At 49.0% G+C, this 14,135-nt stretch overlaps 2 protein-coding genes across 49 annotated transcripts in view; one reads left to right on the forward strand and one right to left on the reverse strand.

The window, feature by feature from the left end:
• The window catches only part of LOC102158154 (uncharacterized), a 145,383-nt gene that overhangs the window by 79,651 nt on the left and 51,597 nt on the right, over positions 1–14,135 (forward strand). The window lies entirely within an intron of this gene.
• Positions 2,996–14,135, reverse strand: part of POU6F2 (POU class 6 homeobox 2) — a 486,199-nt gene continuing 475,059 nt past the window's right edge. For all 5 annotated transcript variants that reach the window (XM_013985842.3, XM_085004889.1, XM_021079084.2 and 2 more), the window contains 2 exons: positions 10,694–10,862; positions 2,996–6,688 (listed from right to left, as the gene is read on the reverse strand). In XM_013985842.3, the coding sequence (XP_013841296.1) occupies positions 6,184–6,688; positions 10,694–10,862 (674 nt within the window). In that variant the 3' untranslated portion in view covers positions 2,996–6,183. The remainder of the gene's footprint in view (positions 6,689–10,693; positions 10,863–14,135) is intronic.

Genomic DNA, 14,135 nt, shown 5'->3' on the forward strand with positions numbered 1-14,135 from the left:
AGATCATGATGACTCCCAGGCTTCTGCTTCGGGGGCTGACAGATGGGGCCGTGAGCGAGGAGGAGGCAAGCGGAGAAAGGCTGCTGAGAAGAGAGGGTACCTTATGTCCATGACCTGATCTTAGACAACAGAGAAGTGTGGCATGTGTGTTTCAGTTTCGTCCAGTGACACTGAAAACCGCCTTGGGTGTCATCTTCCCCGGCCAGGACTGTCCACGTGGTTCAGTAGGTAAATGGTGCAGAAGTGCTATTTCTTGGACTCCCTTCAAAGGGCAGAACAATGAGTGAGGACTCTGGGCCTCTGTGTGTTCGTGGGGAGCTGGTTTCAACTACTTTGTGATAGACTGCTTCGGAATTCTTTCCAGCCACAGAGGGTTGGTTTGTTTGTGTTTGTTTTTTGTCTTTTTAGGGCCGAACCCGTGGCGTGTGGAGGTTCTCAGGCTAGGGGTTGAATTGGAGCTGTAGCTGCCGGCCTACCCCACAGCCACAGCAACACCAGATATGAGCTGCGTCTGCCACCTACACCACAGCTCATGGCAGTGCTGGATCCTTAACTCACTAAGCGAGGCCAGGGCTGCATCCTCGTGGATACTAGTCAGGTTCATTACCGCTGAGCCACAACAGGAACTCCCCCTGTAGAGTTTTGATTACACTCATCAACCTGCATACGTGACACTGATCAGGTTATGTATATGCGGTTGGTTTAGCAGACATTTCTTTTTGGAACAGCTTCTGAAATAGTTTAAAACAGATACTGGCGATTGTCTTGTAGGCCAAGGCTGTTTCTCCCCATTCATTTACTGCTTTGAAATCAGCTTCAGAATTGCTTTCCATCAATTTAATTCTGAAATGTATTTTATTTGTAAAATATTGTGGTACAAGAAACATGGGATGGTTTTCATTTCTGGGGAAACACCACTGCTTTTGCAGAATGAATGTGAGTTTCTTGAAGGCTTCATTTTATTTCTGAGTCCCCAGCACATAGAAGTTTCTGGCACATACAAAGTGCTTAGCAGATATTTGTACAATACTGAATGACTGAATTTAAATGATAGCTATTTTTTTAAAGAAGACATTTCAGAGTTTCCTAAGCCAAACGTATTTCATAATAATAGGTATATTAGGCAAGACCTTAGCCCAGAATATTTTTAGGGTATCTTAGATGGAAACCTTTGAAAACGACTGCTTTGTCTTTCCCTACCCATGAGGGCAGTAGAATCTGTATTTTTTAAATTCTTTTCTTTAATTTTTATTTTTTTATGGCTGTACCTGCTGCAAATGGAAATTCCCAGGCTAGGGGTCTAAGTGGAGCAGCAGCTGCCAGCCTACACCACAGCCACAGCAACACCAGATCCGAGCTGCACTGGCAAGTTACACTGCAGCTCTCGGCAATGCTGGATCCTTAACCCACGGAGCGGGGCCAAGGATCAAACCCGTGTCCTTATGGACACTAGCTGAGTTCGTTACCACAGACCACAACGGGAATTCACTGTTTTTGCTACTCTTGAGTCATGCCATGCCTGTGACTGCATGTTCTGGAAAGTTTTGGCATTTAGACGGTGCTGCTACCTGTGGGCAGGAGGAAGGAGTTCATGTTATGTGATTTACTCATTCCAAAGGACGTGGGAACGTCTTGCTGAAAAAAAAAGAAGTAAGTCTTTTAAATTAGAATCACAATCTCTGTACTTGCAGTAACCGTAGCAAACGTTTCTTATTACCTAGAGATCACCCAGGTTTTTTTTTCTTGTGTCTTTTTAGGGCTGCAGCTTTGGCACATGGAGGTTCCCAGGCCAGGGGTCAAATTGGAGCCGTATCCACCAGCCTACGCCACAGCCACGCCAGATCCGAGCCATGTCTTAGACCTACACCACAGCTCATGGCAAGACTGGATCCTTAACCCACTGAGCACGGCCAGGGATGGAACCTGCGTCCTCATGGATACTAGTCGGGTTCATTAACCACTGACGGAACTCCCACCAACCAGACTTTTAAGACTTTGTTTGAACAAGTTTGACTTGGGATTTCTGTAACTTGCAACCAAAGGAATCCTAATTCCCTTAGTATTTGAAAAGTTAAAATAATCATGGTATTAACCAGTCTGTCGTGAACCCTCCTTTTCTTAACACAAATGAACATGCTCATTTACATGCTCACCACTTAACCAGAATGTCTGAGTTCAAGACACATTTCGCCTAGAAGCTCATGTCAAACAGTTGTTTATTTTTCATGGTACAAATTAAAAGTGACAGATCTGAAGCTGTTAAGAAATACACAAAGTGCAGCTTTACTGACCGTACAGATATTGCTCTAGATTAAGTACAGTTTTGTCAGTTTTTTTTTTTTTTCAAAACGTTAAGCAACCTGTGCAGATAAATCAGCTTTGGTTTCAATGTCAGAGCAAGTAAGGAGCTTTTAAATATCCAGTTTGGCTTCTTGGTCACAAGTCCATCATGTCAACCCGTTGTCATGATGCTTTTTTCAAAACAACCCAGTCTGTTTCCCCGCCCTCCTTCCTGCTGCTGCTCAGGGCACAGAGAAGCAGCTTGTCTTTGTGGTGCCTCCTCAGTGACCCGGTGGCCAGTCTGAATCACAGCACGTAGGACAAAAAAAACCAAACAAAAAAACAAAATCACTTCCTTAACAACAAAGAAACAAATGTGCCTCACATAATTTCAAGTTGAAGACAAGCAAATCACGTGACAAAAAGCTCATTACAAAATCTTATCCAAACATTTTACAGTCAAACATTGAAATGAAACTCAATTTCCTTTTTCTCCATTTTTTTTTAAGCTTGGTCATTAACTGGGTACAAGTAGAGTGCTGAGGTAAAACATTGATGAACAGTTTGTATTTCTTTTTTTTTTTTTCTTAAAATAGTAACAGTTTAGTATTGCAAGATTGTCAGCAACATTTAGCCATAGCTATACAATGTGCATATACCTACAAATACTGAGCTTTGGTCCAGCGTAGAGAAGATGAGCAAAGGCATTTTACAATTTCTTTTTGGTTATAGCTTGAGTTCTTTGATACGCCTCTACTTGTTTTTGTTTTTTTTTTTTCCCTAGCTCCTTTTGTTTTTATGTTCTCTCTTTTGTGGAGTGTGTGCATGAGTGAGTGAGTGTGTGTGTGTGTGGATGTGTATCGTGTGATTTACAAAATAAAGAAACCAAAAACCTTGCAATGCAATGAAAACTCTTAACTGTTCACAATGCTTTTTTTTTTGATCGAAAAAGAAAATGAACCCACAAGTGTAAAATATAACATCAGTCATTTTCTCTTTTTCATCAAGCAATGAAGAAGATGAAGACGACAATAATTTAAAGATATGTAAGAAAAATATCGAAGCTTGAAATACAATCATGTTATGCCTGACACGGCTTTTATTTTTTGTAAGTGGCAACCTTAACCTTCAGTTCATGGAAACATAAAAACACTGAAATGCTGCTGGCATATGAAGTTGTTTACAAGTGGAAATAAGAAATGTAAATGAGGCGGTAGGTGTGGCCCCAAAGACTTACAAGTTACACAGTGTAATTTATATTCCTAAGAATCTGTTCAGGCACCTTTTTATGCCTTGTAGCAAAAAATTTATCTGTAAAAAATTAATATAAGAAGCATTACAACACCTTATAAATAATTTATAAAACAATACAAAATTATAAAACTATAAAAAAAATCACTGCACGTGAATGGTTTTATGACTGTGGGATGAAGGTGTGATTTTATTCCACTCTGGAAGATTACTTTTGTTTTATATTTTCACTGTTCTAGTTATACTCTCCCAATTATAGATCTCTGAACTGAGCGGGCCTTATGTAACTGCTGCTGGCATGTGTTTAAACATTTAGCATCCATCACATTTTATCTTGTTAACTTCTCTTCTTGGGGAGCTTTTCTTGATGGAATTTGGAGAAGGTCCTAGGAGAATACAAAATCCGTGTAATCAGTACATTATCGGATTTCTGGGTTGGTGGTGTTTGTGCTGTTTTGAGCTGGCCAAGCGGGTACCGGGATGTTGGTGACACAGGAGGTCAAGTTGGCTGTGGTCCAGTCGGCATCAGGCTGGCCAAATGGAAACCCCTGTGCAAGCAACTGGTTCGACTTGCAGGATTTCACTTTAGACTCTCCTTGCTGGTGGTCTGTCTCCTGATTCCTGTATGAATCATCTGGGGAGGGGACGAAGGGTGGGGACAGTCACACCATTGCACTGACGCCACCGGCACAGGGGCCAGCAGAAGAACCTCAGGTCCCTACTGGGAGGGAGTGTGTTAGGGGAAAACGATGGCGTTTCTGATCACTTGGGCAACTCGAGGTTGTTTTGTTTTGTTTTGTTTCCTCTCACGATTTACTTCTAGATAGTACTAATTATGAATTACTTATTCCGGAGTATTTGCATCTCAGCAGGAGGCAGACTGCCATCCTCTCTTGCCTGTTCCTGTAACGCAACGCCTTTTGCCTCTCGGCGCAGAAGACCAGGGCAGGTGCCGAGTGTTTACCTGCACAGCCATCCTCGCATCTTTGCCTTTCTTCCTGGCTTATTAGGTTATTTTGGCCCACGGGTCTCTGGAGTAAGGTACTTTGAAAAGTGCAGTAATCCCCTAGTTCTAAGAGTGAAGGCTATCCTCTGTGTCTGATAAGCCACTTCAGTGCTTTTCCTTTCAGTGGAGGCACGTTCTTGTTAGAACTTCCTGTCCCCTCAAGAACCCAGGTGCACTTCCAGTTGTTTAATGCGTCTGCGAGAACTTTCGGCTCCACTCATACAACGCAAGAGTAATCAGCCCCCGCCCCAGAAGTCTGCTGGGGCTCCTGGAATGAAAGTGGGAGCAGAGAAGACAGGGTTTACGGCTGCGAGGCGGCCTCCCACAGCCCAGCCCCGCTTTTTGGCCTGTTTTCTTTGTCTGTGTGTGTGGCTGTGTGCATGCTGTGTGTGTATTTGACTGAAATCGCGAGACATTTCTTTGGCTATCAGACTTCTGAGAGAAATTGCTTTGCACAGAAGCATAACAGAGATGTAAGCATCGAACCAAGTGTGCAGCTTATGTTTATATTACAAAATTAGTTTTGGTCAGCTCTCCATGGCCGTGGCCAGCAGACGGAGAAGAATCCCACGCTCCGGTGTGGGCAGGGAGCACAGTTGCAGCTTATGCCAGTGTCGACCGTCCATCGAGCAAAGCCCTAGTTATGTTGGAGTCTCTCCTGCATTTCCCTGGGGTCTGAGTGGAAAAGACCCCGTCCCGCGCTGCGGCCTCCCAGCAGACCCTGGCGGCCGTGCCCAGGGGCGCGGGCGCGATAGAGGAGGATGCGGAATGCCAGCTCCGTTCCCTTTTCTCAGACCCACACGTCACACGTGAGAAGCAAGCACACGCTCCGGGACGCCCTCCCCACACAAAGGGAAACCACGACGCGCGCGCCACCCCCCCCCCCCCCCCAGCGACAGGGAGCCTCCCAGAATGGCTTGAGCAGCGGCACCCAGCCGGCAGGTGGTGACGGCGGAGGGGGAGGATGGGAGAAGCCAGGCTTGCTGCTTTCCCGGAAAGTACAAGGGTAAAAACTCGGAACACAACTTGACACGCAAAGAGGAGACTGGTGGTGGCGTTTCTGACTTTGGTTAATAGGTTTCTAGTGAATCAGCACTGGGACCCTGAAGGAGTGCCGTCCGCAGTCCCTCCTCCAGGGGGCAGGCTTGTATTCGCTTTGAACAGAGAAAAGTTTTTGTGGGTTTTGTTGTTGTTTGTGAGTTTTTTTTTTTTTTTTTTTTGGTTTAGTTGTTTTTCTTTTTCCTTAAAATGTGTTCATATTTTTCATAATATACAGAAAAAAGTATGTGGTTATTTGGTTTGCTTTAAGTCCATTAAAAAACTGGCTTTGGGGAGACAGGTGGGGGAGGGGACTATCCCCCCAACACCTGCACTGTCGTGTATTCCTTGTTTAAAAATTTTCAAAAAAAATTGTTTTTTCCTTTTCTGGAGAAAATCCAATGGACACGTATAATCCACCCCGTCCACTTGTAGATTTCTTAGTCTTTTACTTTCAAGGGTGATGATGGGGGCTACTTTAAAATTTATTTTTAGTGTAATTTTTTTTTTTTTTCTTTTTGAGGGGTTAGGGGATGAAGTCCCAAGAGTGGAGTTTAGTTTCTGCAGATTTTTTTTTCTTTTTTTTCGGATTCCAGGTGGGCATCTCTTTAGGAATTTTCCTCCAGCGAGTCTGTTAAGGGCTCCAGAGGGACTGCCGTGGCCGGCTCGTGCTGTTTTAAGCGTTTAATTGTGTTCTTCAGGGCTTGCCTCTTATTGCAGAACCAAACTCTAACTACTTCCCGGTCATAGTTCAGCTTCTCGGCAATTTCGGTCATTTCCTGCCCCGAGGGGTGTGTGTTCTTCTCAAAGTGAGCATTGAGGATCTCAAGGGCCTGGGGCGTGAAGGAGGTGCGCCTCTTGCGCTTTTTGGACGGTTCGCTCCCGATAAACTCGGTCAGGTTCTGCATACCTGCTCGGTGGCGGGCCTCAGCCTCAGCCATCCACCGCTCAAGCACCGGCTTGATCTTCTGGGCACTTTTAGGGGTGATGTCCAGCTTTTCAAACCTGGCAGGATACAAAAGGCCAGGGTTCAGTTTGGCTGTCAGACTGCTAGCTATAGTGCTCTCTTGGGCTTCCTGTGGTAGGAAAAAGTGGCTTCTCAGGATGGTGTGTCTGGGGGGAGAATTGAGAAAGAACAGTCTTACACTGAGTCCTCTGCCAGGGTGGGCCGCCTGCCTGCCTGCCTGCCTGCCTGACTGACTGGCAGAGCGAGTTCACTCCGGATGAGCAGCCAGCTGCAAGGTGCCCATCCCCCCCGCCTCCCCGCTCAAGCCAGCGTCCCCCGGCCCCCGCATGCTTCATGCCCCCGCATGCAGCCCGCACACCCACACACGGACCAGGTGAGCAAGGATGGAGACAGCACGACACGCCAGCCATCACGATGGAAACGAAACACCTCGCAGATCTTTTTCCTGGAGACGCTAGAGATCTAGGCTTTGATTTGAACCAAGCCCAGCACCCTTCCCCCCACACTGCAGAATCCTCTAGGCAGAAATTAATGCCAGGAAGTGACATCAAAGACACCGGCTGTCATGTTCTTCCATTTAAATGGAGTCTTTTTATGTTTCCCATTTGGGTTCCTTAAATTCCCCCCATTGACTTGGTGATAAAAATGTTCTCGCTATTATAATCATCAGGGCTGGCAACTGGGACACGGTTTTTTATGGTTCTCTTTTCATCTCTGTTTTGTGGCTCATTTTAATCTTTCTCCCTCCCCTCAACCCCTCCTGTCTCTCTCTCTCCCTGGTAACAAACAATTTTCACCGTATGTAAGTTAACAACCTGCTCCCGTTTCGGGTACGACACAGCCCCTTGCTCCTTTACTATTGGACTCAAACAGCTGGACACATCGTCATTACTGTGGACACCCCTCCCTGGATGTGCTGGGGCGACCTCCTGCCTTCCCTCGCCGTCCAGTGTAATGGTGTGCTTTTGCACCAGGGTATCAAGCTGCGTTTAATGTGCTATATCTGCAAACTGTACTTGAATGGTACCATTTTCTGTAAATGAGGTCTTCTATATATCAACTGCCATCAGCAATTCTTTGCCACACTGACTTAAAAAAATACGAAGCATCTTGGACAGTGATATACAGGGTTTTCAGAGGTTAGCCTCATATCAAATCCGTACTCACTCTCAAGGAAATACCCAGAAGTACCAATTCCTTTTATTTGTGTGTTTGTTTATTCGAAATCCAAATTCACAGCCCTCCAGGATGACAGCGTGGGCTGCACAGAGTTCTCCTCCATCTTTGAAAGTTCAGTGCTGTTGAAAAACAACCCTCTGACTGCAGAGTGCACCTTACTGCAATAGACTGTTTTCCTCGTGCTAAAATGAACCTGCTCTAGTCACAGTGTGTTTTATAAGGATGCTTGCAAAAGGACACAAAAGGGTAGGCTTCCTTTATGTACATTAATCTTATTTTTAGCACTGCATTTTAGATATCTTATGTTGTGATAAGCAGCACAAATAGTATCAAATTTTAATGGGATTCCCATAGCATTCCCTCCCACGTATAGTTGAAGGAATTATTTGTTTATTTAAAAAAACCCAACTTTTGGCTGGTCAAAGAGGAAAGAAGTACATTTTGCTTTCAGTATAAAACGAATTCATTATTTAATATCATTTCATGAGCTTTGCATTCGTGGCCAGCCCCCCCAAGGCCCTCATTGTTGTGTTGATTTGCTGTATACCATGTTTTATCGTCCTTCGCAGTGAAAGTGCTGAAGCTAAGTTCTGAACAGCCTGACAGCAGGCTTTATGACATCATGGCACAGTGGAGGAGGGGCAGCGTTTGTGATGGGCGGTCCAGTGTGCTGCTGGTGTTTCTTCCTGGGTCTCTGATGAGGAGGGACTTGTCAAGGCAGCAGCGGGAGCTGCTGCAGCTAATAAGGAAGAAGTGACACCAGGGTGTGCGGGCTCGAATGCAGATTCCTTCCCACCCTTACCTTCACTGGAATTTTTCCACTGTCAGACCTCTTTTTCTTTTTCTGGCTTTTCAGAGCTGCGCTCACGGCATATGGAGGTTCCCAGGCTAGGGGTCAAATCGGAGCTGTGGCTGCTGGTCTACACCACAGCCACAGCAACTCGGGATCTGAGCCAAGTACTCAGCCTACGCCGCAGCTCAGGGCAACGCCAGATCCTTAACCCACTGATCTGGGCCAGGATTCGGACCTGCGTCCTCATGGTTACTAGTCAGATGCGTTTCCACTGAGCCACGAGGGGAACTCCCCACTGTCAGGTCTTGGTCTCTTTTACGACTTCCATTTTTGTTTTCTTACCCCACTGAAGCACTAGAAGCTAGAGAGAGGCGTTCCTGTTGCGGCTCAGTGGGTCAAGAACTTGACTAGTATCCATGAGGATTCGGGATTGATCCATGGCCCCCCTCAGTGGGTTAAGAATCCGGGGTAGCTGTGAGATGCAGTGTAGGTCACAGATGTGGCTCGGATCTGGCATTACTGTGGCTGTGGCATAGGCCATGGCTGCTGCTCTGATTCGTCCCCTAGCGTGGGAACCTCCACATGCCATGGGATTGGCCCTAAAAAGCCAAAAAAAAGAAAGAAAGAAAGAAAGAAAACTAGGGGGAGGCCGAATAGTCAGGGCATCTGACATATTCCGTTATATAGTGAATCCCCCAGGTCCCTTTTCATTTCAGCCGTAGCTGTTTTTGAGCTTCCCCGGGGAAGATTTGAGAAATCAGCATCATTGAGTGGGAATGCCCAGGAACACTATGTGTGTTAGTGAAAACCCGAGCGCTTAAACCTCCGAAAGGAAATCACATTTTAGGGCTAAAAAGAAGCCATAGAGGATTTTAGCAACAACAGCAAATGGGCAACAACTGAAAAACCTGTGGCTGCCTTTATCACAAGGCTGTGGAGATGAAACCAAATTAATGTCTCCCAGCAAGGAGCAGCGGTATTCATATCATTTGATGCTGCTTGTTAGTGTTGAGGCTTCTGCACATGTCGTTTGGAATAACATATACAAGCCTTGAAACAAATTTCCCAGCAGTAGCATCCTTGTGTAGACTGAATAAAGGTTATTTTCTACAGGGAGGTATCTTATAAGAAAAAGCAGTAGGGGGACCCTACAAGCGCGAGGATCCCACGGCGCGTTTTGTATTTAACAGCAATCAGTGGGTTTTATGGAAAATCATTGAGCAAAATGTGAGCCGCAAGCCGCTGCCCCTACTGATGTCGTTTATAACCTCAGTCTTAAACTGCAGGGAAAGCGCACTTCCGTCCTTTGGGGAATACATTCAAAGTATAAAGAGCAGATAAAAAGACAGCGTTTCATGGATCACCAAGAACAAAATCCACTTAAATGAGTTTAGAGTTGGTTCCTTGGATTTTCCTGATGGAGGAGGACTCCTAAGACATTGCCCAGGAGGAAAAAGCTCTTACCCAAGTGCCTTTGTTACCTCATGCATAAACTCGGGATTAGTGCAACACACACATGCACGCGCGGGGTCCGCTTCTGGCGGCTTGACCCAGTCAACTCGAACAGACCGAGGCCGGCTTCTGTCACTTACTTATTGAACTTGGGGAGGGAGCAGGCGAGCTTAGGCCGAATGCTCCCTGCCCTTTTCTGAGCTGCGGAAAGCAGCCGCTTCTTTGGAAAAGTGAATGTGCTTTTAAAGTTGCGTCTGGCAAAAGGCAAGTTGACAAAATTCCTTCGTGGTCACAAGACGGTTAAGTTTGTTGTTTTTTTTTTAAGGTGAGTTTGCTTGCACCAACCAGACAGCCATCCCTGAGCAGAAGTGGCGGGAGCATGAGCGCCAGCTGGGACTGGCAGCTTCACAGAGGCCACTCTCTAGAAGAGAGGCCCCGCATGGGACGGTGGGTCCAGGGGGAGGCCTCGGCCCAGGGCGGGGTATTTCCAGTGAAACCGCCTCGGAAGCTCTTTGCGAGTTGACAGGAGTTATCAAGCCAGGTCCCCAAGTCTGCTTGAGCAGCTCCATTTCTATCAGTATCAGCAGTGCCAGCACACAGCCACCCCGAACTCCGTTCCCACACTCTAACCCTCCAGCTTTGCCCACCCGAAGGAGAGAAGCCGGGCCGAGAGGACAAGGAGGCCCGGGCCGGCCCGGAGAGGTGACAGCATGCGGGCACGGGTTACCTGCAGATGGCCGACTGGCTGTACGCGGGGCCCTCGGTGGCACTGAGAGCCTGGCCCACCTGAGTCTGGGTCAGGCCAAGGGACAGGCGCCGGATTTTAAAAGCTTTGGCAAATTCTCGGATCTCCTCCAGATTAACCCCATCCACCTCACCCGCTGCCGTTTGAGGATCTGTGGAGATGTGTTTAAAAATAGGATCAATACGTCACCGCACATCTGGGTACGATGGGTTCATCCCGGTTGAGCAGAAAGTGGCTGCATTTATGACAGCCAAGCGGTGGGGCAGCCAGGGTCGAATGTTCCTTGTCTCCCCAGTGAGGCACACAGGCCCCCATCCTCAACTCATTACATGGCCACACGTCCTCCTTCGAGAGAGCTGTAGCCCAGATCAAGCCACCGCTAGCCCACGGTCCCCCTTCCACAAGGCGAGGGCGCCTTCCTTAGGGCCTGTAACCATCAACGGCCAGGCCCTGGCTCGGGGGACGGCGCTCCATTTTGCCCATAGACATGTTCCGATATCATGCAAAGATACCGAGATGGAGAGGTGTCCATTTGAAGTGTCTTAATCGGACTCTTTAGTGCTAAAAATCGTCCCTGAAAAAGGCAGTATTTTGCATTTTCCATCCCCGGTCACCACGGCACTGTTACACAGATGGTAACGTCGCCTGATTTCCTGTGTTCACATCAGCCCCTCGGAAGAGCCTGCTGATGAAGCTGCGAGAACACCGTTGTGGTTTGTTTCCCCCCAGTAGCAGTTTAGTGACACAGACAGCTTTGTCCCCTGAAAGGGCGCATGATAAAAAATGCCTACTGCAGGAAGGCTCCTTTGGTGCCAGATAACGCGGTCAATTTAGGACTTATCAAGGGAAATGACACAACAGCTGGAGAATGAACACCCCCGCCCCCCGCCACCCTGGCCCGGGCTCCTGATCTCTGGATACAAGAACGCCTGCTCCAGGCTGGAGACAACACGGCTGGCCGGGGATGGTGGCGACTTCCAAGTGCCCCTCCGTCCTGCCTGGAGTGAAGCCCTCTCCTGCGAGCTGACCCTGCCGTTTGTCCCTCATTCCTCCGACTTAGGTGAAAGGTTTTTCTCTTCCTCTCCCTACACAAGAACCCCCCACTTGCAGCCCATCCCACGACTTGTCTAAGGCGCTCCTGTTACCGTGAGAAGAACTAAACATCTGTCGCCCAATGGCCAGTTTCTCAAGGACTTTGAAACAAAGCTGTTCATATCAATGGGGGGCTTAGCGCTTATGTAGATTCTGTCATTACAGGGGAGAGGGGCTGCGTCACTGGCATCAGCCAGGGAGGGTACGCTGTGCTCTCCTCTCTCATTAAAACAGAGTCCTGTAGGACGTTCACACGCCACTAGGCCTAATCTCGCTGGGGGAAGACAGGTGCAAAGTGGGCGTAGCCACAGCGGTTCGTCCGTCCGTACTTCCCAGGCGACTCCTGGGAGTCCCAGCGAGTGCAGAGAAGGAGCAAGAGAAAGAGAAGAGGGTTCCAGCCTCTGTGGAGTTCGCTGCCTGCAGGCGGCTGGGGCCCAGCCTTACCAAGGAGACACGATGCGAGGAAAATACCAGGTCGAGGGTAGTCAGGACTGACCGCGGGGCACCCGCACTGGAATTTACAGCGGAGGCGAGGTGACGGGGAGGGTACATCTGTCTGGGATGTCTCTGGGACATGTCACTGGGAGGGCCCCGCCCAGCGGGCAGCTTTTAGAGAATACTCTGGTCGGTGGCAGCCGGGTGTGGGCGGGCACCGCTGCAGCGAGGCAAGCGGGGCTGTGGGGCCCTCGAGGGTTTGAGTAGCAGGAGGAGGGAGCTTGTGCTGGGAGTGGGGACTTTCGTTTAGGACATTGAGAATCTACGTCCATGGGCAGGGGCCGAGGGTGGCTATAAAACTGATTTGGCTGCTTTTTCTCCCCAAATTCACCCCAGAAAGCTGGCATCACTCTGTTAATGAGGATTTGTTTGGGTTCTGCCTGGTGGGTGATACCTTCTGGATTTTTTTTTTTTTTTTTTTTTTGGCTGCACTGTTCCCAGGCTAGGGGTAGACCCTGAGCTGCAGCTGCCAGCCTGCACCACAGCTACAGCAATGCCACATCTGAGACGCTTCTGCCACCTACACCACAGCTCACAGCAACTCTGGATCCTTAACCCCTTGAGCAAGGCCAGGGATTGAACCCGAGTCCTCATGGACACTAGTTGGGTTCGTTACTGCTGAGCCGCAGTGGGAACTCCTGCCCTCTGGATCTTAATTCCCACCAGCAGAGCAGTCTGGGGCAGCTTGGAGGGTTTGCTAAGGATTCTGGGAAGTCACCTCCACGCACAGAGCAGCTCTGAGCCCCTTCTCCATTTCTTCATTTAAAAATTCCTGGAGTAGAAGTTGCAGATGAGCAGCTTGCAGAGAACACTCAGCTTTTCGAGTGCTTCAGTCTGGGAGAATTACTTGCCAACATTAAACCCTGGGAAATTTCCGGAGGACATTTGGGTTTCCTGTTTTGAAAGGCTAGAAGATTTGGCGGCCAGGGCCGCGTCTGCGCTTGGGCCCCGTCAGTGGGAAGTGGTCCCGGCTGCGCCTTCAGCTCCTCCTCCTCCTCCTCCTCCTCCTCCCCCTCCCCTGCAGCCTCCTCAGTCCTGCCGCCTTGCCGAGCCCTTTCTGCTGATCCTGCCCGTGGAGCGTGCACCCCCCAGGGGGCGGGAGTGGGTTCGGAGGTGGCGGTAGGGAGGTGGAAACGCCTTCGGGCAGTGGTGGTTGTCTTCTGAAAGGGCAGGACGAGCACAAACGGGCCGACCCCGTGCTGGGACCGATGGGACCGCTTCCTGGGGCGGGGGCGGGCAACTCCGAAGAGCCCAAACGGGCTCCTTGTTGTGGGAGAAGGTCCTAAGGAGAGAGCAGCCCGGAAGCTCCGCTGTAGAACAGAGCGGGACACGTGGCACAGGACAGCGCAGGTAGGGGGCCTGGCCACTGTCCAAGAGAGAATGAGGACCCGGCCGGCCTGCGGCTTCAAAACCAAGAGTGGGAAGTGGAAGCCGGGGCATTTCCTTGTCACGGATGGTTTTTAGGACAGTGGTTTTCTTAGTGCAGGAGGTCTTGCAGTCACCGATGGGGCCTGGGAGGGCTGTTTTTAACAAGCACCGCAGGCCATTCCGATGCCTGTGGGGGAACCCCTGACCCCCCAGACAGGAGCTTTCTCTGTGGCTCTGGTCTGGTGGAGTTGGGGCGTGGCCTCCTTTGACCCTTCATTATCCACAGACCCTACCCGCTGTGTAGGCAGCTCTGCAGGCACCTTGGCTTTGCCCTCCCTCCACCGATCCCGTGATTTATGGCAAGTGGCAAGAGTCTGGGGGTCAGTGGGCTGGGGTGGCCAGTGGAATCTGGAGTTGGGGGGGAGGGTTTTTCTCTGAGCAGAACTAAGCAGGTCCTGTGGGGGGTACA

The sequence above is a fragment of the Sus scrofa genome, chromosome 18, assembly GCF_054392235.1.
Source record: "Sus scrofa isolate SSC_HxYL_T2T_F1_AM1 chromosome 18, Sscrofa_HxYL_maternal_Yorkshire_Landrace_v2.0, whole genome shotgun sequence".
Classification (NCBI taxonomy): Eukaryota; Metazoa; Chordata; class Mammalia; order Artiodactyla; family Suidae; genus Sus; species Sus scrofa.